The sequence below is a fragment of the Calypte anna genome, chromosome 1, assembly GCF_003957555.1.
Source record: "Calypte anna isolate BGI_N300 chromosome 1, bCalAnn1_v1.p, whole genome shotgun sequence".
Classification (NCBI taxonomy): domain Eukaryota; kingdom Metazoa; phylum Chordata; class Aves; order Apodiformes; family Trochilidae; genus Calypte; species Calypte anna.
The window spans coordinates 986032-1013933 of record NC_044244.1 but is presented as its reverse complement, the minus strand read 5'-3'; the positions used below and the strand labels follow the sequence as shown (position 1 = coordinate 1013933).

Here is a 27902-nt window from a genome sequence, read left to right as displayed (position 1 = left end):
GTGTTGGTCACCAGTGGGTTGAACAGGAGCCACCAGTGTGGCAAGAAAGCCACACCATCCTGGCTTCTATCAGCACTGGTGTTGGGCCAGCAGGAGCAGGGCAGGAATCATCCCCCTGTGCTCAGAACCTCCAGTCCTGGGGTCAGTTCTGGGCCCCTCATGACAAGAAGGACATTGAGGGGTTGGAGTGTGTGCAGAGAAAGGCAGTGGAGACACCAAAAAACCCACAAAAAACCCCATCTTATGCTCTTTAGAGATGCAGGAATCCTGCAGCCTGACAATCTGGGTGTGGGGGGTTGTCTTGGGGAAGAGGGAGGAACATTTCCCAGCTGCTTCCCAAGTCTGCAAGTAAGAGGGGTGAATTGAGGTTAAATGCAGGGGCTGCTTCGCCCTGAGGAAAAAACTGCTTGAGTCTTGTCCCTCAGAATCTCCCTTCTACAGCAACATTCCAGGTTTGGGGAAGAGTGACTGGAAAGCTGCCTGGTGGAAAAAAGGGCCTGGAGGTGTTGGTCAAAAAGGGCTGAATGTGAGGCAGAGTGTGGCCAGGTGGCCAAGGTGGCCACCAGCATCCTGACTGGGATGGGCTGGGATCAGCAGTGGGGTGGGGCAGCAGGAGCAGGGCAGGGATTGTCCCCCTGTGCTGGGCACTGGGGAAGGCTGCACCCCAATCCTGGGTGTCAGTTTCTGGAGACCTGAGGAGCAGAGGGAGATTGAGGGGCTGGAGAGTGTCCAGAGAAGGGAATGGAGCTGGGGAAGGGGTTGGAGAGCAAGAAAAGGGGATGGAGAGTATGGAGAAGGGGCTGGAAAAGAGAGAAGGGTTGGAGAGGAAGGAGGAGGTTTGGAGAGAAAGGAGAAGGTTCTATAGAAGATGGAGAAGGGGCTGGAAAAGATGGGAAGGGTCTGGAGAGCAAGGAGAAGGGGATGGAGATCTTCTGAGGATGGGCTGAGGGAGCTGAGGAGGCTGAGAGGAGACCTGACTCTCTGCAACCCCCTGAGAGGAGGTTGGAGCCAGGGGGGTGTTGGTCTCCCTAGGAAGATGTGATAAAAACAAGAGGAAATGGCCTCAAGTTGCTCCAGGGGAGGTTTTAGATTGGATATGAGGAACAATTTCTCCCTGGAAAGGGTTGTCAGGGCCTGGCCCAGTGGTGGAGTCCTCATCCCTGGAGGGGTTTCAAAGCCTGGGTATGTGCAACAATTTCTTCTCCAAAAGGGTTGTCAGGGCCTGGCCCAGGCTGCCCAGGGCAGGGCTGGAGTCCCCATCATCCCTGGAGGGGTTTCAGAGCCCTGGGGATGTGGGGATGAGGGACATGGGTGGGGGTGGCCTTGGTAGTGCTTGGGGAAGGGACTCAGTGATCTTATAGGGTTTTTTTCCACCCAAAAAATTCCAGAACTTCTGTGGTCTGAAGGGACACAAGCTTCTCTCTGCTGTCTCTTTTTCTTCCTTCTCCCCAGTAAAAAAATCTTTAGATCCAGTACCTCAGAGTCTTGGTGGAGCTGTGCTGATCATCTCTTCTGGTGCATTCCACCAGATTTGCAGCCACTGAGGGTTAAAAATCCTGGATCCTGCCTGAGTTGGGCTCATAAGAAGGGTTTGGGAGAGGTGGGATGGTTGAGTTTTGGCCATGAGGAGCTGGAATTAAAGTCCATCAGGACCATTTCCCTGGACTTCCCCACCCTCCTGTATCTACCAGGCTGGATTAAGATCCATATTTCAGTGAGGCAAACAGCCACAGCCCTTTTTGGGGTTCTTTTTCCCTCCTTTTAGCTGCTGCTTCACTATGGGGAATTCCCAGGAGTGGGAACCCTCCATCTCCTTTCCCTTGCAGTGGTGTAACCACACTTAGTGCAGAGCCTGACTGGGTGCTGGGTGGTGTGTCAGGTAGCTGCTGCTTTATTTATTGCTTTTATTTCTCTTTTTGAGGTTTGATTTCTCCTCCTCCCCAGCCTAAAAATCCAACCCGTGGGTGAGAAGCCACAGCCATTTCCTTCAGCTGGGTTGGAAGAGCTTTTTTGATACCTTCTGCTCTGCTGGCTGGAAAAAACCAAAAGCAAGGAGCTACTGAACTGAGTAGTGAACATGACACTGAAATGGGTCAGGATTTCCAAAAATTGTCCTGGAAAAATGAAGCTTTGGGCATTGCTCCAGTCTGGAAGGGTTGAGCAGTGAAGTTTCACAGAGTGTGGGTCATCCAGTTTCCTCTGAACTTTCCTGAAAAGTTGTGTCTGCCTGGAAGAAAGAGATCCAAATGGGTTTCCCCATGAAGGGAAAGGCAGCCCAAGCCCAGCTTTGTGCTGAGGCATCAAGCAACACCCAAACACAAGGAAAACCTCCAAAAACCTCCCCATCATTGGAGACGTGAGGTCATCCAGCTCTCAGACAGAGCTGTGGGCAGGCTCTGAGACACAGCAATTAGTTTTTTCCATGTATTCATTGCTCCTGATGCTGCATGGCCTGAACTTCAGTCAGGCTGGAAACAGTCTCTTGTGTTTTGGCAGATGTTGGTGTCCAGATTTGGTTTTCCTTGCTGGGAAAACCCTCCCTTTGGACTGCAGGAAGGAATTCCTGGCTGAGCTGCCCAGGAGCTTTTGAACTGAAATCATTAGCCTTGTTTATTAATTACAATGAGTGTGGCTAAACATATTTATTTTATATATATATATATATTTTTAAAGCAACAGATGGGAGGAATTTGAGAGCAGAATAACAACAGAAATGAAAGACTTCTTTTTTTATTTTTGGTTACAGGTCCCAGTTGACCCAAGTGGTGTGGATCAAACAGTGTCCTCCTCAATAGGGGTGGTGTTGGCACAGGTTCAGCAGCAATCAGGGCTTGCTGATAGTCACCCTGAGCAGTATGAAGTGTGCTGAGGAGGAAAAGGAGTGGCTGCTCTAACTGTGTGTGTGTTTGTTGTAGGCAATCATCAAATATATACAAGATCAAGGAGTCCTTATCCTCCTCACCTCCTCTGCCTTGGCACGAGATGATGGTAAGACCTGGCTGCATGGAAACCAGGGGCTGGGCTGCTCTGTTTGTGGGCAACCTCACCCTAAACCAAACCTGATGCTTTCTTTCCTAGGGTTTGACCCCAAGGAGCCTCTCAGCCTCCTGGCCCTGTTCCTGTTCACCTCATCCCGGTCACTGTGCCTGAGAGGTAGGGGAAATCCCTTCCCAAGCTACAGATGTGTTTTGGGTGTGGGATTCTCACCAGAAAGTCCTCCCAGACCCCTTCCTCTTGAGGTGTTGTTACCCCTTCCTCTTTTCCTCTTGAGGTTGTTGTTACCCCATCCCTGGCAGTGTCTCAGGTCAGGTTGGATGGGGCTTGGAGCACCCTGGGCTGGTGGGAGGTGTCCCTGCCCATGCAGGGGGTTGGGACTGGATGAGCTTTGGGGTCCCTTCCAACCCAAACCATTCCATGATTCTATGACAATATGTTTTTTGAGTCTATCTCCAACTGAGCTATAAAAGCCCCAAGTGCTGTTCCAGGGAGTGTTTCAGAGCTGCACAAACCAGGGGCATTTGGATCTCCTTGCATCCAGTGTCCATCAGGATGCCCAAAGATGGGAGAACTTCAGTCCTTCCATCAGCTGATTGAACTGACCCACTTGGGGGGTTCTGACCCTGCAGAAGGGGACAGGGCTGAAAGGACCCAGAGGACAGAAACCTGACCCAAGCAGAGCCCTCACACAGATTATCCTGGGATAAATTTCCCAGGATTGCTGTGGCTGCCCCATCCCTGGCAGTGTCTCAGGTCAGGTTGGATGGGGCTTGGAGCCCCCTGGGCTGTTGTGAGGTGTCCCTGCCCATGCAGGGGGTTGGAACTGGATGAGCTTTGAGGTCCCTTCCAACCCAAACCATTCCATGCTGAGCTGATTTCTCTGCTCAGAACCACCTACAGCTTTAGGGTGTTAAAAAGAGGAGAAAACACTCTCCACTCTCTAGCTGTGCTGCATTTCAAGCTGAGCTAAAACCAGGTCCCTGTGTCTCTCCCCTTCACTGCACACCCTGGGCCCTTTGCAAGAAGTTGGTGGGTGTGAAAGAAAAATGAATTTTTCACCCTCTCAGACAGTTTTCAGCAGCAAGCACTCCAGGAACTCCCAGAATAGGTGTCTTGACTCTTGCAGAGCCAGGAGCTTCTATTCCTCAAGTTGCTCTTGGAGCTCTGCTCAGGGTGTGAAAGGACACATGGCACTTGCTGGACCCTGCATGGAGCTGATGGGATTTGCTGAGCCAGCAGGAGAACAGCCTGCCCTAAAACAGTAATAAATATATAAATGAATTGTTTTCTGCTGAATTAACAAGTAAAATGAGCTCCAGGAAGGGTCACTGCTGGTGTGAGCAGGAGGAGGAGGAGGTGGGAAAGGGTTTATTGGTCCTCAAAGAGCCACCAGTCAGTGGCTTCTCTTCTGTGGGATCTGTAAAGGCAGAATAAAAAGGAAAGGGGAACCATGAGGGTGGGCAGGGCAGGGCAGGCATGAGCACATTTTGCTGCTCTCAAGGTGAGTCACAGCTCTGGGACAACCCTCTGCTTGTAGCCCCCAAAAGTTGCTTCTTTTCATGCAGAGTGAACACAGAGGAACTGGACAAGAGAAAATAAGGAATTGCACAGCTTGAACCACCAGGTTTCAAGTCAGACATTAGGAGAAAATCCTTTCCTGTGAGGGTGGTGAGTCCCTGCCCAGCCAGGGGTCTGGGACGGATGATCTTTGAGGTCCTTCCAACCTAAACCACTCTGATTTTGAAATGAAGAATGAGGGTTCAAGCTCTGTTGTCTCAGTGCTCTCCCTGTCCGTGGGTTTGTGCTGCAGAAATGTTCAGGCTGGGATTTCCCCTCGTGGACAGAAAAGTCCCTTGCTCTGCTCCACCCCTGCCCAGCTTCGATCCACAACACCTCACTCCACCAAAAGTCCCATTCTGCCTTGCAGATCCCCAGAGCAACACAGACAGAGCCCTTTTTGCTCTTGCCTGACTCCTGACTGCTTCTTGTTGAGCCATCCCAGACCAAGCCAAGAAGCTCTGGTGAGTTCCTGAGTGTTTTCAAACTCCTCCTCCAGGTGAGTGAGGGTTGTCACTGCCAACCAAGCTGCCCAGGACCTGCTCTTTACTCTTCCCCAGAAGTTCAAATCAAGCTGAACGTGGTTTCTTGGTCCCTTGGGGTGTCTGAACCTCCCTCCAGCTGGGAACTTTTCAAGGGTCTGCAGGGCTCCTAAGTTGGGTGATGCCTTCACTCAGGCAGCTCAGGAGGTGGCTGTGGTGCTGTGGCAACTCTTCTGCCTTCTTTCCTGCTCTTAGGAGAGAGACAGAATCTCCTCCAGGACCAGTCTGAATACAGCCCTCAATACAGGAAGGACATGGAGCTGATGGAGTGGTCCAGAGGAGGACCAGGAAAATGCTCAGGGAGCTGGGAACAGCTTCTCCTTACAAAGCCAGGAAGGAGCTGGGGTTGTTCAACCTGGAGAAGGCTCCAGGAGTGACCTTGTGGTTGGTCTGAAGGGGCTACAGGGAACGGGTGGAGAGGGACTGTGTGCAAGGGCCTGGAGGGATAGGGTGAGGGGAAATGGGTTTAAATTAGAGAAGAGCAGATTTTAGAGTGGATGTCAGGAACAAGTTCTTTACCTTGAGAGTGGGGGAACAAAACCAGGTTGCCCAGGGAGGTGGTTTGGCCTCATCCCTGGGGATATTGAAGGATTGAGGAGGCTCTGAGCATCCTGATCTGGTTGAGGGTGTCCCTGCTCATGCAGGGGCTTGGACTGGATGAGCTTTAGAGGTCCCTTCCAAATGATTCTCTGCTTCATGAAGACACTATAAACCCCTTGTAAAGAGACAAGGATCTGAAAAGCTCAAGGAAGAGGTGACAAGATCCCTGCCTGCCTGTGAGGGCACTGAGGACTTGGCTCAGCCAAATGCCCAGCACTTTATTGGCTTAAGAGCAAAAACAAGGCAGAAACCTGGCAGAGCAGCTGTAAAAGGAGATCCCTGCATGAGTCCTCCACACTCCTGCAGGAGGACAAGGGCAGGCTGCAGTCTAAATGGGTTTTAAATTTAGAGAAGAGCAGATTTAGAGTGGATGTCAGGAACAAGTTCTTTACCATGAGGGTGGGGAAAGAAAACCAGGTTGCCCAGGGAGGTGGTTGAGGCCTCATCCCTGGAGATATCCAAGGATTGAGGAGGCTCTGAGCACCCTGATCTGGTTGGAGGTGTCCCTGCTGACTGCAGGGGGTTGGATGAGATGACTTTTGGAGGTCCCTTCCAACCCCAAATGTTCTATGATCCCATGAAGATCCCAAGTGCCAGGTCACCCCTAGGAGCAGTCAGTTGTTGCTGTGATGCCTGAAGGAAAAGTGAAGGAGGAAAACAAATAGAAACCAAGCTGGAGGTGGGAAGTGGCCACCCAGATACTGAGATCCTTCTGACCAACAGGCAGAAAATACCCCCCCAGGGCAAAGGATTTGACTGTGAGCACCCTGAGGGAGAGGGAACCATGGCAGGAAGGTATTTATCCTGAAGAGAGTTATTGTGGAAGAAGGTGATGGAGACAGGAGAGGACACCAGGAATAAGGAGCATCCCAGAGCCAAAATGGTGCAAGCAGGTCCAAAGGAGGCAACTGGGCTGGGGAAGGGACTGGAGCACAGATCCTATGAGGAGAGGCTGAGGGAGGTGGGGGTGTTGAGGCTGGAGAAGAGGAGGCTGAGGGGAGACCTCATCACTCTCTCCACTCCCTGAAAGGAGGTGGAGCCAGGGGGGGGTTGGCTCTTTTCCCAGGCAAACTCTCAGCAAGACAAGAGGGCAGGGTCTCAAGTTGGCAGGGGAGGTTAGGTTGGAGATGAGAAAGAATTATCTTTCTGGAGAGGGTGATCAGGCATTGGAATGGGCTGCCCCAGGGAAGTAGTGGATTCTCCGTGTCTGGAGCTATTTCCAAAAGAGCCTGGATGTGGCACTGAGGTGCCATGGATGGGAACTGCAGTGGGAGTGGATCAAGGGTTGGACTTGATGATCTCTGAGGTCCCTTCCAACCCAGCCAATTCTGTGATTCTATGATAAGCAGCTGCCTGGTAGGAAGGTTTGGGGCTGTGGCAAATGTGGACTTGTGGTTGATGTTGCTGCTAAAGGCTGGGACCTGGAGAGCAGCTGGGAGGGAGGTGCAGAGGCAGGGGGTGAGGTGGTGTTGAGGGAACTCTGTGTGTTTGGGCTCTGCACCATCTGAACCTTGGTGCCTTCCAGATGTTTCCTCTCTGGTGCTCTCCTGTTCTACCTCCAGCAGTGACATTGCCCCAGCCAGCCCTGAGTGTCCTCTGGATCCCAAACATCTTCTCAGTGGGGTTAAAAACCCCTTTTTTTTTTTTTTTGATGGAGATGAGCTGAGCTGTGCAGGGATTTGGGGTGGGAAGGGGGTGGTGTGATGAACCAAAAGAGAAAGGAAGGGTGCAGGGAGAGGATGTAAAGAGGGTGAAGAACATTTTGACTCAAAGCATGAATAATGTTTCCTGTTTCAAAACAACCTGGTCCTCTGGAGATGTGCCACAACATTCCTGTAGAGCCAGGAGCTGGGAAACCAACTGATGGGGATGCCTGGGCTTGTTGTGAACAACCAGCAGCACTGCCAGTGGGAGAGGAAAATCCCACGGGTGGCGGGGAAGAGAAAGCTCCTCCTTTGCTTTGCTGAGAAGAGAGGTGATGGGGAAGGGTGCTGAGGGCCTGACTTGTGAGCTCCATGGATCACACTAGCTCTCCAGGTATCTCCAGACACTGAGGGCTGTGCCAAGCAGAACCTTCTTCCATGGTGACATCTGCAAGGGTGGACACCTCTGGACATCACCTCTGCCATGAGGAGGGGCTGAGGAGCTGGGATTGTTCAGCCTGGAGAAAGACTCCAGGAGGACCTCAGAGCTCCTCACAGCCCAACAGCACCAGGACTGCAGCTGCTGGGGTTTCATTTCACAGCTGCTGCTCCAAACCATCTCCTTTTTTCTGCTCCTCCTACTGAAAGCATCTTGTAACTCCTCAGCATGGCCAAGCTGGGTACAGAGTGGGTTGAGAGCAGCCCTGAAGAGAAGGATTTGGTTGGGGGTGTTGGTTGGTGAGAAGCTAAACGGGAGCCAGCAGTGTGCTCCTGGAGCTCAGAAATCCAACCCTGTCCTGGGATGCATCCAGAGGAGCATGGCCAGCAGATCAGGAGAGGGGATTCCCAGCCTCTGCTCTGCTCTTGGGAGACCCCACCTCCAATCCTGCATCCAGGGCTGGTGTCCCAGCAGAAGAAGGACATGGATCTGTTGGGATGAGTCCAGAGGAGGCCACAAAGATGATCCAGGGGCTGGAGCAGCTCTGCCATGAGGAGAGGCTGAGGAGCTGGGATTGTGCAGACTCCAGGGGGACCTTAGAGCTGCCCCCCAGTCCCTGAAGGGAACCTCCAGGAAGGCTGCAGAGGGACTTTTCAGAAGAGTGTCCAGTGCTAGGAGAAGGGGAAATGGTTTGAAAGTGCAGGAGAAGAGGTTCAGCCTGGAGCTTAGGAAGAAGTTCTTCAGGAGGAGAGTGCTGAGACTCTGGAACAGATTGCCACAACAGAGAAGTTGTGGCTGCCCCCTCCCTGGAGGTGTTCAAGGCCAGGTTGGATGAGGCTTGGAGCAACCTGGGCTGGATGAGAGGTGTCCCTGGGCATGGAGCTTGGAGGAGATGAGCTCTGAGCTCCCTTCTCACCTCAACCATTCTGGGATTCTGTTTTGAATCCCAGAATTCTTCTGGTTGGGGACCTTCAGGATCACACAGGGATCTTTGTGGAGCTAAAATTTGTTCACACCATGTGCAGGATGGGGTAGGGTGTGAGTCCTGCTGAAAGGAGGAACACCAAGAGTTCTCAGTAGGGTCAGCTTTAGGAAATCACCCAAGGGGTTTATATTCTTTATTTATATGGCCTCCACATCTGCTTGGGGAACTTGGTGTTCCCAATCCTGCTCTTGTCTGTCCATCCATGCTGCCAGGAGCTGGAGATGGAACTGCTGGAGCTTGGAGCTGAGCAGAGACATAAATAACTCAGGTGATGTGAGAAGGGGGTAGTCTAAAACACCCTGCATGGACAACTCTACATTTAAACAGGTTTTAAACCCAGCACCACCAACCCCCATGTGTTTTCAGAGCTCTTGACTGTCCTAAATATTGGATTTATCAGGAATTGCTGGAGTGGAGGGTCTCACACCACTGCCTGTGCCATCTCACCCTGTATTTTCCTGCAGAATGGGTCTTGCTGATACACCAGCAGACTTTCATCTCAGTTTAATCCATTTTTTGACTCCCACATGCAATTCTTTTTTACCTCCAGCAGTTACAAGCATCCATCAAACCAGGACATGGCCTTTGGGGACAGCTTTTTGTCCTGCAGGTTGGCTTCTGGGGCTTTCATCTTCTCTTAGTGCCTAGCAGTGAGTAACCCAGGGATTTAATCCTGTTTTTCTGTGTGTGAAATGTGAGTAAAATTCTCTTTTTCTTTCACAGCTGAAAAGCCTGATCCAAAAGATAAAAGGGAAGAGAGTGACATCTCATTAAAAATAGCTTCTGTTTTGCCTGGACTTCGTTATGCCTTACAGAAAGCCACCAATTCTCCAGGGGGGGACAAACTCAGCACCAACCTGTGTGTCAGACAGCACTTCCAGGAGTACACCAAGCTTCAGAATCCACAGCCCAACCTCTGGCCAAGCCAACAAAGTTCCCCATCCTTCTCTCCCTCCCCAGCTGAGGAAGGATGTCCTGATGGCTTCCAAAACTGCTCAGTGCAATCCTTCTCCCAGCTGCAGCATTACCTCTCCAATCCCAGTAGCTTTACCCTGGAAATAGGATGTTTGACTGGGGCAGCTCAGCCTCCTTGTTACAATTCAGGGCCTGATTGCAAAGTGGGCTTTTCCTCAGCTCTTCCTCCCAAGGAAATTTCCTCCCAGAAGCCTCCTCCTTCCAAGACATCAGTGGGAATCCAAGTCAGACGTGGAAAGCCAAAGCATTCAGTGGTCCAGAGAGATGATGGCTCCACAAAAGACATCAACTCCTCCAGCAAGCTGTGGGTGCAGCAGAGCAGGAGGAAATCCACCCAAACTCTTGAGACCAGCACCAGAAAGAAATGGGAGCCCCTGAAGATGCAGATGCATCCTGTGGGGGACAGTGAGAGGAATGGGAAAGCAGCCAAGAAACAAATTAACATTGCTTTCTCTTTCCCTAAAAAGCCAGGGCTGACAGCCACTTCCAATGAGCCCATGCTGAAACTGGCCAATTTGCAGTTTCCCCACAGAAGGAAAAGAGGTAAGTGCTTGTCAGGGTTTAACACTGCCCTGGCAATTAAACTGAGTGCCAGATGCTGTCTATTAATCTCTCTCTGCTCCCTGATAAAGAAAGGAGAGAGAATAAGGGAGAGAGACTGATGGGTTGGGAACTAAACTACACAGCTTTAATGGAACAGGAATGAGAAATAGGAAAAATGACTAAATCTATACAAATCTACAGGAAAATTGATCCCAGGTTCCTCCCCCCTTTCCCCCAAGAACTCTCCCATCCCCACTGAGGCTGCAGGGCAGCCCTGGGAAAGTCCAGGCTGGAATCCTGGGCTCAGGAGCAGTTGGGAGCTGGAGGCAGGAACACACAGATTCAGGCTGGGATGGATCAGGAGCAGAGGCAGAGGAAGGGATGGAATCCTCCCAGGATGCTGAAGCAAAGAGGGAGAGGGGAAGAAGGGGAAGCAGGAAGGGCTTTGAGCCTGGGGATGCCTCCAATTTCTCCTGAGGATGAGGTGGATGGGATGGAATCCTCTGTTTGGTCAATTCTGGTCATTTCTCTTGTCTGTTCCTCCCCACAGGAGGGTTTCAGGTGTGACCTCTTGACTCCTTTTCTCCTTTTGGAGGGCCAAATGTTGCTCAGAGCTGAGCAGTGTCCTTGGCTCTGCAGCCCAGTCTCTAGCAGTAACTCTAACCATGGAGTGGGATCAGTCCCAGCAGCAGACACTGCCTGAGAAACTTGCTGTGAATTTCAGCAAGTGCAGCTCCTGACAAGAGACTGAGCTGAAAGCACAAGACAGAAAATCACCTTTATCCTGGCCCAAACCAGGACAGTGCTGAATAACTGGGACCCACTTCCCAGAGGCCCAGAACTGGAAGGGACCTCTGGAGATGATGTTGTCCATCATCCAGATGAACACCACCAACTCCCTCCCTACTTCCTCAGGGTATCCAGACAGGAGTCTGAGGGAACACAAGCAGTTTTGTCCCCTCACTGTCTTCCTAGATGCCCAAAGCAAGCAGACACCTCCTGAGAGCACCCAAATTGCTTTGTGGTGATGTCTCCACAGTTTCTCTTTCAACTTGGGAAGGAGCCCAGTGCTATGACAAGGGATTTCAGTCAGGATCCCACTGGTCCATTCCTGTCTCTCCCTGCCAAGGATGGGCTGAGTCTTTTGAGCCACCTTGAGTGTCTACCCCAACCCTAACCCCAGAGACACTCAGGGTCTCTCTAACATAAGGTGAATCTCATCCTTGGTGATGAAGAGGAGCCAAAACCACCCCAAAAGTGCATCCATGCAGAGCAGAAGTAGGAGCAGCTGGCATGGTGTCTGCTTACCATGGGCTGGAGTCACCTCTGATTCACAAGCTCTGTACTGGGTCACATTGCCTGAGGGATGGGGCTGGTGGAGCTGGGAGAGGTTCTTGCATGCTTCTTGGAGAGGTAAAAATGTACCCTGAAGGCACAAGTGTGCCAGGCAGGTTGGAGTGACTGATTCCCAGAGAACTCTAGGTCAGGAGAGCAGGATTTTAATCAGCTTAAAGAGTGATGCTTCATTTTTATTAACAGCTGACTGAGGATTTGCATCACTACCAAACCCATCTGCAAGGTCAGATGCATGAATCAAGTCCCTAAAGACTGCTCTGCTGCCAGTCACACCTAGAGCAGTTCTTCAGCATTCCTTAATGGGACATTTTACAATATCCAGGATGGCTGCATGGATGGCCAGATGGAGAGCAGTGACAAGGGGTGACCCTCAGGGCTCTGTCCTGGGAACAGCAGTGTTTAAAATCATCATGAGTGATACAGACAGTGGGGTTGGGTGAAACCTCAGCCCTTCTGCATATGACATCAGGCTGAAGGGTGGAGAACAAATGTTGGGAGGGGAGGATGTCACCCAGAGGGACCTGGGCAAGCTGGAGAAGTGGAACAAAATGAACCTCATGAGGTTTAACAAGGCCAAGTGCAAGGTTCTGCCCAGGGGTGGGGGCAGAAATCTGGGTGGAGAATGGCTGGAGAGCAGCCCTGAGGAAAAGGACTTGGAGGTGTGGGGTGAGGAGAAGCTCAAGAGAGGCATCAAACCCCCCATGTCTTGGGCTGCATCCCCAGCAGTGTGAGCAGCAGGGCCAGGGAGGGGATTGTCCCCCTCTGCTCCGCTCTGGGGAGACCCCCCTGGGGTAAAGCTGTGTCCAGCTCTGGGGTCCCCAGCAGCAGAAGGACACGGAGCTGTTGGAGCCAGTGCAGAGGAGGCCCTGGAGCTGCTGGGAGGGCTGGAGCAGCTCTGCTCTGGAGCCAGGCTGAGAGAGTTGGGGGTGTTGAGGCTGGAGAAGAGAAGGCTGCAATGGGGAGACCTTAGAGCACCTTCCAGTGCCTGAAGGGGCTCCAGGAAAGCTGGGGAGGGACTTGGGACAAGGGCCTGGAGGGATGGGACCCTGTGAGGGGGAAGGGTTTCCAGCTGCAAGAGGGGAGATGGAGAGGAGATCTTGGGCAGGCAGGGAGGGAGGGAGAAATTGTTTGGGGTGAGGGTGCTGAGCTTTAGAACCAGGTTGCCCAGGAAAAGAGTCTCTGCCCCATCCCTGGCAGTGTTCAAAGCCAGGTTGGATGGGGCTTGGAGCAATCTGGGAGGGAGGTGTCCCTGCCCATGGCAGGGGGGTTGGAATGAGCTGAGCTTTCAGTTCTCTTCCAAGCCAACCCATTCCAGGATTCTATTTCTTGGGGAGGGAGGGAGGGAGAAATTGTTTGGGGTGAGGGTGCTGAGCCCTTGGTTGCCCAGGTTGCCCCCAGAAGCTGTGGCTGCCCTATCCCTGGCAGTGTCTCAGGTCAGGTTGGATGGGGCTTGGAGCCCCCTGGGCTGGTGGGAGGTGTCCCTGCCCGTGCAGGGGGTTGGAACTGGATGAGCTGTAAGCTTCCTTCCAGCCCAAACTATTTTCTGGTCCACTTACTCCTTTTTAACCTGGATATGTCTCAAAGCAAAACAAATGCCCTCCCTTTACTTTGTGCCAGGTGCAGAAGTCCTGTCTGCAGAATTCGTGCACAAACCCCAATCTGAGCCTCTCCAGAAGGAAACTTCAGCTCCTGAGAATCCTGGCTTGGAAACAAAGAGATCAAAGGTCCTGAAGAGCCCAGACATGAAAAAGGTTCCTGTTGCTGACATCATCGTCAATCCAGTGAAAAGTAAGATGCTAAAAAGTGTGGCTAACAGCTCCTCCAAACCTCAAGCCAAAAAGCAAGCTGCAAGTGGTAAGAGCTCAGTTCCCTGGGGAAGCCTTTCCTTTAAAAGCTGATCCATCTAATATCCCAATCAGCTCCTGCCCAGATGGTTGGAACAGCAGCAGCTGAAGGACCTGAAGACACTTAAATCTGAAGGTCTGGGTTGGGATCTGGGATGTTGCTGCCCCACAGCCTGCAGGCTCCCAGTGATGTCCTCGTGGTGTAAAACATGGTGGTGACCATAAAAATCACCATGAGAGGAGCTACAAACCACAGGGGTTGACACAGAATCATTAAGGTTGGGAAAGATCTCTTAAGGTCATCAACTCCCAACCCAACCCCACCACTAAACCATGTCCCAAAGTGCCACTTGGGTTTTTGATACTTCCAGGGATGGGGATTTCATGGAACCAAAAAATGTGAAGGGTTGGAAGGGAGCTCTGGAGATGCCCCAGTGCAACCCCCCTGCCCCAGCAGGATCCCCCCCCAGGGCAGCCCACACAGGAACACAGCCAGGGGGGTTTGGAAAGGCTCCAGAGAAGGAGACTCCACAACCTCTCTGGGCAGCCTGGGCCAGGGCTCCCTCAGCCTCACCCTCAACAACTTTCTCCTCATGCTCAGCTGCAACTTCCTCTCTTCTCCCTTCAACCCAGTCTTCCTTGGCCTCTCCCTGGCCACCCCCAAAAAGAGATTGGCCCCTTCCTCTTGCCCCCCACCCCTCAGCTACTGATGGACATTCAGCACATCTCCTCTCAGCCTTCTCTTCTCCAGCCTCAACAGCCCCAGGCCTCTCACTCTTTCTTCCCAGCACAGATGCTCAAGTCCCTTCCTCACCCTCCCACCTCTCCCTTGGCCTCTCTCCAGTAGATCCCAGTCTCTCCTCAACTGGGGAGCCCCAAACTGGAGCCAGGATTCCAGGGGTGCTCTCCCCAGGGCAGAGCAGAAGATTTCACCACTTCTCTGGGCAGCCAGTTCCCATTCCTGACCACTCTTTCATTAAAGAATTTCTTCCAAATATCCAATCTAAATCCTCACTTCTGAGTCCTTCCCTTAGCCACCAGTTTGCATCCCTGGATAGCTGCTGGGCCAAAAGTGTCTCAGGTCAGGTTGGATGGGGCTTGGAGCCCCCTGGGCTGGTGGGAGGTGTCCCTGCCCATGCAGGGGGTTGGGACTGGATGAACTTTAAGGTCCCTTCCAACCCAAACCATTCCATGATTCTATAATTGTTTACAAGACTTTGAGTTTTAACTTTTGAGCTCTGAAACTGCCTTGGGACATGGCTGGAGCATTCTGACTTCTGCTTGTAGCCAGAATCTGCCTCCATTTTCAGTCCATTTCATTGCAAATGCAGTTGTTCTAAAAAGAATTTCTTTTTTCTTAGTCTTTTTGGGGTCATGTCTGCCTGACATGGAGCACTTCTCATCATCATGAGCATTACCTAAAGCCACCCCTCCTTGCCCTCATCCCATGGGGGATCCCAGAGAGGTTCTTGGCAGTGCTGTCACATGGGCAGAGCGTCAGATGGGTCCAGCTGAATGCCAGAAACTGCTAAAAAGGCAAAATCAGAGTGTTTAGCATTAGGAAATACTCAATTTCTGTTTCTCACAAGGCACTTCTCATAGAATCATGGAAAGGTTTGGGTTGGGAGAGCCCTTAAGGATCACCCAGTCCCAACCCCCTGCATAGGCAGGGACACCTCCCACCAGCCCAGGGTGCTCCAAGCCCCATCCAACCTGACCTGAGACACTGCCAGGGATGGGGCAACCACAGCAATCCTGGGAAATTTATCCCCAGGATAATCTGTGTGAGGGCTGTGCTTGGGTCAGGTTTCTGTCATCTGGGTCCTTTCAGCCCTGTCCCCTTCTGCAGGGTCAGAACCCCCCAAGTGGGTCAGTTAAATCAGCTGATGGAAGGACTGAAGTTCTCCCATCTTTGGGCATCCTGATGGACACTGGATGCAAGGAGATCCAAATGCCCCTGGTTTGTGCAGCTCTGAAACACTCCCTGGAACAGCACTTGGGGCTTTTATAGCTCAGTTGGAGATAGACCCCAAAACCATTTGTCATAGAATCATGGAATGGTTTGGGTTGGAAGGGACCTCAAAGCTCATCCAGTCCCAACCCCCTGCATGGGCAGGGACACCTCCCACCAGCCCAGGCTGCTCCAAGCCCCATCCAACCTGACCTGAGACACTGCCAGGGATGGGGCAGCCACAGCTTCTGGGGGCAACCTGGGCACCCAGGGGCTCAGCACCCTCACCCCAAAGAATTTCTCCCTCCCTCCCTCCCCAAGAAATAGAATCCTGGAATGGGTTGGCTTGGAAGAGAACTGAAAGCTCAGCTCATTCCAACCCCCCTGCCATGGGCAGGGACACCTCCCTCCCACATTGCTCCAAGCCCCATCCAACCTGGCTTTGAACACTGCCAGGGATGGGGCAGAGACTCTTTTCCTAGGCAACCTGGTTCTAAAGCTCAGCACCCTCACCCCAAACAATTTCTGCCCAGGAAATAGAATCATGGAATGGTTTGGGTTGGAAAGGACCTTAAAGATCATCCAGTTCCAACCCCCTGCATGGGCAGGGACACCTCCCAGGAGCCCAGGGTGCTCCCAGCCCCATCCAACCTGACCTGAGACACTGCCAGGGATGGGGCAGCCACAACTTCCTTGGACAACCTGGGCCAGGCTCTCCCCACCCTCAGAGGAAAAAAATTTTTCCCAATTTAATTTCTAAAAAAAAAATTCAATGTCCCACGTAGGACTGAAGCACAGATGTGGTTTATTAAAGTTTCACCTGAAGAGTTGGGGGTTTTTATGTGTTGTTTTTTTAACAGAAAGCCTTAACCTTGTTCAGTGACATCATCCTGGTTTTACTAAGATTTGCCTTGAGCCATGGGGAGAAATGTTTTTTTAAGGCAAAAAACTTCATGGACATTTTTTAATGTGTGCTCTGAGTGCCTTTGGGACCCACCAGGTTTCTGCCTGTGCTCTGAGGTCCAGCTCAGGGGAAGGTTCTCTTCTTGAGAGGGTGTTTAGGGGGAAGAGTGAGGGCAAGGTGGCTTTTCTCTGGTTTTTAGAGGGCTTTTTTGGGGGGTGGGGTGTGTTTTGTAGCTGTGGATTATTGAAAGGATTTATCTGAGAAAAACGGAAACACTCAAAACTCAACAAAAAATCAAAAAGGATTAAGGGAGCACCTGAGGTGTCCCTGCTTGGATTTCTCATGGCAAAACTACTCTGTGTAGAGGCCAAAAGTATTTTGGTTCACTCTGGATCCTCTGCCTTTTATTTTTGAGGCTAAAACCCCTTCCTGAAGTCCATTAGATACCAACTCTTGGAACTTTTTGTAGCAGCTGTGCAGGTGGTTTTGTAGTGTGATCACAGAGGTATTTTTGGGTTTTTTTAAATGAAAATTCCATGTTGGAGGAACACCTTTTTCCTGCCAAGCCATCTTTGAAGCCCTTCTGGAGTCCAGCTCATTTTTTTCTGCTTCATTTCATCTCCTTTTAGCTCAGCCTCCTGGGAGGGGAGTTTGGACGAGATGATCACCAGAGGTCCCTTCCACTACATGATCTCCAAAGATCCCTTCCAACCTTTAACCTCCTGTGATTCTATGACTTATTCCTTGACATTTTTTGTGCTTTTTTTTTTCCATACAGAGTGGAAGGAGCCATCCTTTGCCCTCCCAAGTGAAGTTTCTTCCCAACCCCATGGAGCAGATGGCCAAACCAGTGAGGTTTGCCCTCCCGGGGTCGCTTATCTCTGTTTCGATGTCAAGGGGAACAACTATGAATCCCATGCCCTGAACTTGCTGGCTGATCTGGCTCTGGGTTCTTGTATTCCATTTTTGATCCCTAGGGACAATGGGATGGTGGCCATGTCCCACAGCCCCTCCAATGACTCCGTGAAGGAGGAGCAGGGTCAGGGCAAACCCAAATCCTCGCGCGCCGCTTCCGATCACGAATACCACAGGATGAGCAAGCTGGCAAAGGGAGTCACCTCTCTTGGCAAAGCATCACCCACCCAGAAGCTTCCTCCTGCTGATCAAATAGACTCCAACAACTTGGCCACCAAGGAGAAAAACCCTGGGATTTCCAGCAGGAAGAACAATGTGAGCACCAGCCCTACAAAACCTCCTGAGGTTCCTCCACGAGAGGTTCAAGAAGCTGCCGAGGTGAACAAGCACTCCTTCATTTCTGCTGAGCACTCCTATGCCTCACTCATGCCTGAGACATCAAAGAAGAGCTTGTATCCCAGAGGTGCTCCCTACCATAGCCCAGCACCCTCCAGAAATGGGACAAGGAACAGCAGGGCAGGACCTCTTGTTGGGAAGGTCCTACCCTTCCGCCACCAGCAGGACAGTGCCCAGCACCAGCGGCCCTTCGAGGCTGTCACCATGAGGAACAGGAGAGGTTTGCTCTCCCCCAGGTTGAAAGAGGACTTCAGCAAGTCCCACACCATCAGCCTGTGTGATGAGTCCCTGAAGGTGACCTGTAAGTGGGAGGCAGAGTATCTCTTCCATTTGGACAGCAGGTACACCAATGATGCCCTGGAGAAAACTGTCATCCGAGCGCTGCACGGGTGAGTCAAAAGCAACAGGGAGAGAAAGTCAAGGGAGGGGATTCTCCCCCTCTGCTCTGCTCTGCTGAGACCCCACCTGGAGCTCTGTGCCCAGTTGTGGAGTCCCCAACACCAGAAGGACACAGAGCTCCTGGAAGGTGTCCAGAGCAGAGCCACTCAAATGTTCAGAGGGCTGAGCACCTCCCTGGGAAGCCAGGCTGAGGGCTTGGGATTGTTCAGCCTGGAGAAGAGGAGGCTCCCAGGTGACCTTAGAGCAACCTTCCAATATCTGAAGGGGCTCCAAGAAAGCTGGGGGAGGGCTTTGGACACGGGGGGGTAGGGAGAGGAGAAGAGAAATGGGTTAAAACTTGGAGAGAAAGGGGAGATTGAGGTTGGAGATGGGGAGGAAATTCTTGAATTTGAGGGTGGGGAGAGCCTGGCCCAGGTTGTCCAAGGAAGTTGTGGCTGCCCCATCCCTGGCAGTGTCTCAGGTGAGGTTGGATGGGGCTTGGAGCCCCCTGGGCTGGTGGGAGGTGTCCCTGCCCATGCAGGGGGTTGGAACTGGATGATCCTTCAGGTCTCTCCCAACCCAAACCATTCCACAATTCCATCATCTTCAAAGGAGGCAAATGCAGGAGGACCTGGATGTTTAAAATGCTCCAGATTTGTGAGGACATCACCTCAACAGCAAGATTGGCTTTGAGTTGGTCTCTAAAATGCACTCAACCCAGGAGGTAAAAAAAACAATGGGATATTTTTTTTCCTCCATGTCAAACAGTTGCAGCCCCGTGGCAGAACTCCCTTGTTCTGAGGGGGAGTTTGAAAGGAAGGATTTTGATTGAAGAACTGAGGCACCAAAACTGTCAGCACACACTCATACCCAAAGAGGATAGGGCTATGGACACAGGGGTTAGGGAGAGGAGAAGGGAAATGGGTTAAAACTTGGAGAGAAAGGGGAGATTGAGGTTGGAGATGGGGAGGAAATTCTTGACTTTGAGGGTGGGGAGAGCCTGGCCCAGGTTGTCCAAGGAAGTTGTGGCTGCCCCATCCCTGGCAGTGTCTCAGGTCAGGTTGGATGGGGCTGGAGGTTCAGGTTGTAGTGGAACCAGGAGATGAGTTCCCTGGTGCTGATCAACCAGAGGGAGGTTGAAGATGTTTCAGGCTGTGTTTGCTTTTCCTGCCAGGCCCTGGGACCCTGATCTGCCTGATGATGTGGAAGAGATGAAGCTGATCCTTCACATGTGGGTAGCTCTCTTCTACAGCAAACCCAGCAAACTCCTGAGCAGCACAAGGAAGGTGGTGGAGCACAGCAACCCTGAGAAATTTGTCTCCATCAACACCACTGGGGACTGCCTTGAGTTCAGTGATGATGGTGAGGACTGGTTTGGGTTGGAGACGTGCCCTGCAGACTCTGGGTCAGACCCTGACCAGACTCCCAGCAGTTCTCTGGATTGCAGCACAAGACACCAGGGACCTTTCCAGCCAGAGGAGAGCCCTGCAGACTCTCAGACTGATGCTGATGGGACTCGTGGTGTTGTTGATAGTACTGTATCATCTTCTTCAGGGGAGCTACCCTGTGAGGAGGAGGAAGAGCCTTCCTCCACAAGCTGTCCTGAGAGCCTTTTGCTTGCTGAACGTGCTGCTGAGACCCTTCCTGTGGGAGCCAGGCAGCCAGGGGTGAATCCTGAAGAACACTTGCAGGATGTCTCAGCCATCACTATGGTAAGAATTTGGGGTTTAGGGGATTTGAATCTACCAGACACCTTTTTTTTTCTTTTACACCCAGAATATTTTACATCTGAACTCCCCAATCCCTGAAGGGAACCTCCAGGAAGGCTGCAGAGGGACTTTTCAGAAGAGTGTCCAGTGCTAGGAGAAGGGGAAATGGTTTGAAAGTGCAGGAGAAGAGGTTCAGCCTGGATCTGAGGAGGAAGTTCTTCAGGAGGAGGGTGCTGAGACTCTGGAACAGATTGCCACAACAGAGAAGTTGTGGCTGCCCCCTCCCTGGAGGTGTTCAAGGCCAGGTTGGATGAGGCTTGGAGCAACCTGGGCTGGAGGAGAGGTGTCCCTGGGCATGGAGCTTGGAGGAGATGAGCTCTGAGCTCCCTTCCCACCTCACCCATTCTGGGATTCTGTGCAGAATCATTTTGTTGGCAAAGAGCTTTAAGTGTAACCATTTACCCAACTGCACCAAGTCCAGTGCTAAGCCACATCTCTCAGCACCACATCGACAGAGCTTTAAAACACCTTCAGGGATGGGGACTCCACCACTTCCCTGGGCAGCCAGGCCCAGGCTCTGACAACCCTTTCAGTGAAGAAAGCTTTTCCAATATCCAATCCAAACCTCCCCTGGCCACCTTGAGGCAATTCCCTCTTGTCCTATCACTTGTTCCTTGGGAGAAGAGAACAATCCCCCCTGGCTCCAACCTCATCTCAGGGAGTTGCAGAGAGTCAGAAGGTCTCCTCTCAACCTCCTTTGCTCCAAGCCCCATCCAACCTGACCTGAGACACTGCCAGGGATGGGGCAGCCACAACTACTTGGGGCAACCTGGGCACCCAGGAGCTCAGCACCCTCACCCCAAAGAATTTCTCTCTCCCTCCCTCCCCAAGAAATAGAATCCTGGAATGGGTTGGCTTGGAAGAGAACTGAAAGCTCAGCTCATTCCAACCCCCCTGCCATGGGCAGGGACACCTCCCTCCCAGATTGCTCCAAGCCCCATCCAACCTGGCTTTGAACACTGCCAGGGATGGGGCAGAGACTCTTTTCCTGGGCAACCTGGTTCTAAAGCTCAGCACCTTCACCCCAAACAATTTCTCCCTCCCTGCCTTCCTCCCTGCCTGCCCAAGATCTCCTCTCCATCTCCCCTCTTGCAGCTGGAAACCCTTCCCCCTCGCAGGGTCCCATCCCTCCAGGCCCTTGTCCCAAGTCCCTCCCCAGCTTTCCTGGAGCCCCTTCAGGCACTGGAAGGTGCTCTAAGGTCTCCCCGGTGCAGCCTTCTCTTCTCCAGCCTCAACACCCCCAACTCTCTCAGCCTGGCTCCAGAGCAGAGCTGCTCCAGCCCTCCCAGCAGCTCCAGGGCCTCCTCTGCACTGGCTCCAACAGCTCCGTGTCCTTCTGCTGCTGGGGACCCCAGAGCTGGACACAGCTTTACCCCAGGGGGGTTCCCACCCAGAGCAGAGGAATTTTAACTTCTGAATTGTTCTTTTTCAGGAGGAGCCACCCAAGGAGGAACTTCCAGATGCTACCAATGACCCCAGTGCCACCTGCAAGCCCCAAGCTGCTCTGAGCAGGGAAAACACAACCCCAAATTCCAGCACAGTTCCCTGGAAAGATTCCCCAACTGGAAATGGAGAGCAGCAGGAGAGCAGATGGGCAGCAGGGTCAGGGGGTGGTCCTGGCCCCCCTGAGGACCTGGAGAGCATGGGAGATGCTGGAAACTGCACAGAGGTCAAGGATGGGTCCACCAGTGATTCCATGCCCTTGGAAGCACATCCCAAAAGTGAGAAGGCTGATGATGGGGAAGGGAAGGAGTCACCAGACCCATTTGGACATTCAGAAAAAGGGGAGGAAGAGTTGGAAAAGGGAGAAAAAGAGGATTCTGGGCATGGAAGTGAGGTCCTGGGGCCTTGTGGTTCAGTGTTTTCTGAAGGTGATGATGCCAACACTGAGCATGATCCCAGGGAGCATAAACCAGGGAATTGGGAATCTCCAAAGGATTTTCGTGTTCCTGGAGAGCAGAAGGACAATGTTTGGGCGCCCTCTGCAGGAAGTTGGACTCCTCCTGGGAGTGAAGCTGCTGGAGCAGCAGTTCTGGAGTCACCATGCAGCCAGGGACTGTCCCCAACCTTCTCCCCTGACTCCAGCTCTGTCTGCCTGACATCCCTGGATGGACTGACAGATCCTGGACAGATCCTGGACCAGGAGGCCGTGGCAAGCATCCAATCTCCATCACAGAGTGACCTGGGAAGGAGCCTTTCCCAAAGGTCTGGAGGTGATGTTTGTGCTCACCTCACTTTTCTGAGCAGTGATGACCCAAACCAAGGAGGGGACAAAGGTTTGGTGGAAGAAGAGGGGAGCAGCCCTTCTACCAACCCCAGGGATGTGCTGGAAGAGTCCTCAGAGGGTGGCCGGGGCTTCATCTTTGACTTCACAGCCCTGGCAGATGACTCTGAAACTGAGGAGAGTGATGATTTGTGCCTTGTTCTAGAGGAGTCCCCCAGGAGTGACAGAATGAACGTGGAGAGGGTGGTTGTCACACCCCAGGAGAACCCAGAAACCTCTCTTGAACACCTCCTGGAATTAGAAGCCTCCTCCTGGGTGAGGGAGGAGCTCTCTGCCACAAAGGAACACCCCAAGAACACCCCCAGCTCCCCAAACAGCCCATCCCCACCTGCCCATGGGGACTCAGCTCCTAATTCTCCCCCCCAGCAGGATCTTCTCCCTCCTGGTGGTGACACAGACCCCCTCCCCAAATTGTCACAGCAAAGCAAGGTGGGGGCAGCCCTGTGCCACCATGGGAAGTCCTCCCAGCAAGGAACTGCTCCAGAATTGAGCCTGGGTGGCTCCTTGAAGCCCAAATGTGCAGAAAAAGTGGGAAAAGACCCAGGGTGGTGCCATGGAGAGGCAGCAGAGACCTCCCCCAGCAATGTCCTGGCACCAGGTGACCTCAGGTTGGTGCCACCTTCTCCACCTGGTCTCAGAACAAACTCAGCCCTTGGTCTGCACCTCAAAATCCTCTCTCCTGGTGTGAATCCAGCTCCAGAGGATTCCCCAGGATCCTGCCCCACCCCTGGGAGCCCAGGAGGGAGCCAGGAGAAGGAATTCCACCTTCCTGAAGATTTGGAAGAAGGAAGCAGTGTCCCTTTTCCCAGTCCTTTTCCAGCAGAGGACTTGGAGCTGGCTGGTGGCAAGCAAGAGGGATCTGAGGAGTTTGTTGGTCTGCACCACAGCTGCATGGAGGTGGGAGAGGAAGGAATCCCCCCTCTCCCCACCCCAATGACCCCATCAGACCCACCCAGGGGGTTCTCTGGAGAAATCCCAGAGCTTGGGGACACTGAGGACATTCCAGATGTTCTCCCAAGGGCAAAGCAGCTCCCTGGCAAAGACTCTGGTGATCTCTTGGAGTTTTTCTCCAGTGATTCAGAGGAGGAATATGTGGGGGGGACCTTGGGGGCTCTGCAGACAGCCAGAAGCTTCTCCACCATGGATGCTGGAGGTGCCAGGACTCTGTGTGACACCTCCTGCAGCAGCCTGGAGCAGCTGGAGGGGTGCAGTGAGCACTGGAGTTGTCCCTGGGCCATCAGCAGCCACATTCCCCCCTACATCAACATCAGGGACAGCCAGGGGGTCCTCAAGGACTACCACAACTTCCTGATCACCAGAAAAACCCAGGAAAAGATGGAAAAGCAGCTGGAGCCCTCAAAGAGCCACAGGAGGGGACAGTCTCATTTGTTCAGGTCACTGATGAGGACCTGGAAGGGGTTTGAAGAAATCACCCAGCACACCCTGGACATGGAGTGCCTCCGTTTCCACTATAAGCTAAAAGAAACCCTAAGGAGTGGGCAAGCACCTCTTTCTACCTCCAAAAGCATCTTCCCAAAAGACTTCCCTCCCCAGGGGATGTCACCTGGGCGAGAAGACCCCACCCCACTGTCCCCAGGGAGCAGGAGCCCCTTGCAGGTGACAATCCTGCCCTCAGACACCTGGCTGAGCGGGCTCGGCTGGCAGGGACAAAGCAGCTGCTGTGGGGACCCCTATACCCCCTGGCAGGACACCACCCTCTGTGACAAGAGGAGCAGAACCAGACCCCAAAACCCCTCCCAGGGTCACTCAGATCCCTTCCACCTCAGCAAGCTCAGATACCCCAAGAAGCTGAAGGACTCGGGGGGGGACATCTCCCTCATCCTGGACGAGTGTGCTGAGCTCCACAGGGTGATGCTGAGCAGGGCTGAGGCTGAGCTTAAGAGGGGAAGGGTGGTCCCAACACACAGAAAGGTCACAGGGGAGGAGGGGACACGGGTGGCCCTCCCTGAGAAGGTGGCTGCCCTGGAGGAGATGATGGTGGAGCTGTGCAGGACGCTGAGGTTCCGCCTGCAAGGAGTGGCCAAGGAGGCCATGGGCCACTCTGGGATCTTCTTCTACCTGGTGGAGACAAGTGAGGAACCTTTCTTTGCAAGGGTGAAGGTAAGAGCTGGTCCTGCCTGGACTTTTCTTGGCAACAGTGAAGGGAAGAGCTGGGTCCTGCCTGGATGGCTCTGGGTGGCCCTTAGGTGAGAGTTGAGGATGGTGGGACAAGGTGCTGGGTGAGGCAGGAGCCACCTCAGCTCCTCCCACCACCAGAAATTAGAATTATGGGGTTGTTTGGGTTGGAAAAGGTCTTTTAAGATCACTAAGTCCAACATTAACCCAGCCCTGCCAAGGCCACCCCACCCCATGTCCCTCATCCCCACATCCCAAGGGCTCTGAAACCCCTCCAGGGATGATGGGGACTCCAGCCCTGCCCTGGGCACCCTGGGCCAGGCCCTGACAACCCTTTCCAGAGAGAAATTTTTCCTCATATCCAATCTAAACCTCCCCTGGGCACAATTTGAAGCAATTTCTTCTTCTTCTTGTATCAGTTGAACATCCCCTGGGCCTAAAGAGCTTGGAGGTCATGCAGGAGAATCCCGAACTCCACCTCTCCCAGCTTGAGCTGGCATTAAAGGGCTGGAAACTCAGAGAGGGTGATAACACAGGAGGATTTCCTGCTCCAAAATAGCACCAAAGAGGTGCTGTGCATGGGACAGTGAGGTGCTCAGGTTTCCTAGAAGGTTTTTTTACCAACAAAGGTCAATTTGCTGCTTCCTCCTCCTCTGGCTGGAGCACACCATGGTTTAGTGGTAGAGGAACACCTTGGGCTGCTCCCCCAGTCACCTTGGGGTTGATTTTCCTGCTTCTTCTTCCTCTCTCCAAACATCTGTGTGCCAGAAGTGTGGCACCAGTCTTGGAAAGATCATCTCCAACCATTTCTTTTCCAGACCTTGCTGAAGAAAGAAGGTTTTGTGGAGATGGAACCTCTGAGCTTCTGCCAAGCCAAACGCTCCGACACTGAGAGGCTGCTCCTTGTCATCAGGAATGAGGACATTTCCTCCCACATCCACAATGTGAGGCTTGAGTCTGACCTTCTTTGGGTTTTTTAACAGTATTTTTCATGTCAGGATCTGTTTGAAAGGGGTTTTTAAAAATGTTTACAGTTTAAAGAGCTTCAGATTTGAAAGTCAGAGGCCCGGGGAGTGTTAAGGCTGGAGAAGAGAAGGCTGAGAGGGGATGTGCTGAATGTCCATCAGTAGCTGAGGGGTGGGGGGCAAGAGGAAGGGGCCAATCTCTTTTTGGGGGTGGCCAGGGAGAGGCCAAGGAAGACTGGGTTGAAGGGAGAAGAGAGGAAGTTGCAGCTCAGCATGAGGAGAAAGTTGTTGAGGGTGAGGCTGAGGGAGCCCCAAATGGTTCCCCAGATGGTTGGAACAGCAGCAGCTGAAGGACCTGAAGACATTTAGTGCTGGAGGTCTGGGTTGGGATCTGGGATGTTGCTGCCCCACAGCCTGCAGGCTCCCAGTGATGTCCTCGTGGTGTAAAACATGGTGGTGACCATAAAAATCACCATGAGAGGAGCTACAAACCACAGGGGTTGACACAGAATCATTAAGGCTGGGAAAGACCTCTTAAGGTCATCAACTCCCAACCCAACCCCACCACTAAACCATGTCCCAAAGTGCCACTTGGGTTTTTGATACCTCCAGGGATGGGGATTTCATGGAACCAAAAAATGTGAAGGGTTGGAAGGGAGCTCTGGAGATGCCCCAGTGCAACAGGATGTGTTCCCTGGGGGATCCTGCTGGGGCAGGGGGGTTGCACTGGGGCATCTCCAGAGCTCCCTTCCCACCCCTGACATTCTATGATTTGTCTGTGGATGCCCCCTTGTCTCCACTGAAAGAAGAAGGAGAGGCTAAAACCAGGTGGTGTCCCCCCAAAACACAAACCCTGTCAGTTCCTTTTCTTCTTTCTCCCCTTTTGAGCTCTGAGTAACATCCCTTGGAGTAGCCAAGCTCAGAGGAGTCAAGCTGGGCTCACCCCATGGCATGGAGCAGCTCAGCCAGGCTTTGGCTTGGGGACTCCAATGCAGCAGACTGAGCTGCTGGTGGCTCCCCTGTCACCTTCTGCTGCTTTGGGGTCAGGCTTTGGGGTCAGAAGCATTGGGGTGGTGCAGACAGAGGACAGGAAGGGTTCCCTGGGTGTCCCAGGAGCTTCAAGCTCTCCCATGTCTTACTTTTGAGCAGGTCCCATGTTTGCTGAAGCTGAAGCACTGTCCCAACGTGGTGTTTGCTGGGGTGGACAACCCTGAAGATGTAACAAGCCAGATGTACCAGGAGCTGTTTCACACTGGTGGCTTCATGGTGTCAGACAAGGAGGTGCTGGAAATGGTGACACTGGGTGAGTCTGGTTCCAAGCCTCTGGTGTCAGCTCCTTCCTTATCCCCAGCTTTCCTGGCACCTTCCAGGAATTGGCCAGCTCTGAGCTCTGCTCCTGCTTTAGTGTGTGGATCTGGGGGCAATTCTTCCCCTCAAGCCCCACCTGGATTGTGGATCCAGAGTAGGACCCCTAAAAAAACATCTAAAAGTCCATCAAGGGCCACCAGGATGGGGAGGATCTGGGGCAGGGCTTGTACAAGGATGTTCAGCCAGGAGAAGGGGGGACAAAGGGGAGACCTTGTTGCTGTCTCCAGCTCCCTAATGGGAAGGGGCAGAGAGGATGGAGCCACCTCCTGGTGACACAGGGTGGTGGGACAAGGTGACAGGGACAAGTTGCACTTTTCCTTTCAGAGAGGAGGAGGAAAAAATGCACAGTTCAAACATTAGGGTGTGATGCCAGTTTCTCCACCCATGCTTTGAGTCTCCATCCTTGGAGATGCTCAGACCTCACCTGGAAAAAGCCCTGAGCAGCCTCAAGTGGCCCAAGATGGGCCAGGGACCCCCAGAAAACTCCTTTTCCACCCTTGAGTACCTTGGGGCTCTTGGTGTCTCCTCAGGCCAGCTGAAAGAGGTGGTGAAGGTGCTGGAGAAGCTGAACAGGAGTGGGAGGTGGAAGTGGTTCCTGCACTACAGGGAGAGCAAGAAGCTCAGAGAAGAAATCAGGTGAGAGCTCTGCAGTGGGGGTTTCCTTGTCCCTGCTCCCCTCATCACCACCTTCCCCCCCAGGATGGTGTAAAATCTACACTCAGTGCAGGGACATGGGGTGAGTGAGGGGCCTCTGGTTGACTTCTGGCCTTTTACAAGAGGAATTTTAAGGTTTTCTTAACAAGAATTTTTCTTCTTAATGAGAGAACACGTGCCTGGAGTTTGGAATTACCAGAACTCCCCATTTAGAACCATCTGGGCTGGAAAAGGCCCCTCAGATCATCAAGCCCAACCATGAATCCAACACCAGCCACAGAGGAGGTCAAACTGACAGTTCTGATTTTTTTTAAAACCTCAAAGAGATGGAGCAGCAGGACACAGAACCTGGAGAGAATCAGGTGGCCTGGAATGTTTGCATCCCTGGAGGGATTTAAAAGGCATTTGGACCTGGTCCTTAAGGACATGGTTTAGGAGTTGATTATGGTGTTGGTCAAAGGTTGGACTGGATGAGCTGGGAGGTCTCTTCCAACCCAAATATTCTGGGATTCTGTTTGTCTCATGCACATCATAGAATCATAGAATCATAGAATTGGCTGGGTTGGAAGGGACCTCAGAGATCATCAAGTCCAACCCTTGATCCACTCCCACTGCAGTTCCCAGCCCATGGCACTCAGTGCCACATCCAGGCTCTTTGGAAAGATCTCCAGACACGGAGAATCCACTACTTCCCTGGGCAG

At 52.6% G+C, this 27902-nt stretch overlaps 1 protein-coding gene across 1 annotated transcript in view; it reads left to right on the top strand.

Moving 5' to 3' along the window:
• The window catches only part of LOC115599549, a 53816-nt gene extending 26629 nt beyond the window's left edge, over positions 1-27187 (top strand). The window contains exons 12-20 of the mRNA XM_030464079.1: positions 2916-2988; positions 3079-3153; positions 13255-13491; positions 17115-18036; positions 19200-19737; positions 21227-24199; positions 25033-25158; positions 26329-26482; positions 27078-27187. Coding sequence (XP_030319939.1) covers positions 2916-2988; positions 3079-3153; positions 13255-13491; positions 17115-18036; positions 19200-19737; positions 21227-24199; positions 25033-25158; positions 26329-26482; positions 27078-27187 — 5208 coding nt within the window. The remainder of the gene's footprint in view (positions 1-2915; positions 2989-3078; positions 3154-13254; positions 13492-17114; positions 18037-19199; positions 19738-21226; positions 24200-25032; positions 25159-26328; positions 26483-27077) is intronic.
• The last annotated feature ends 715 nt before the right edge of the window (positions 27188-27902 follow it).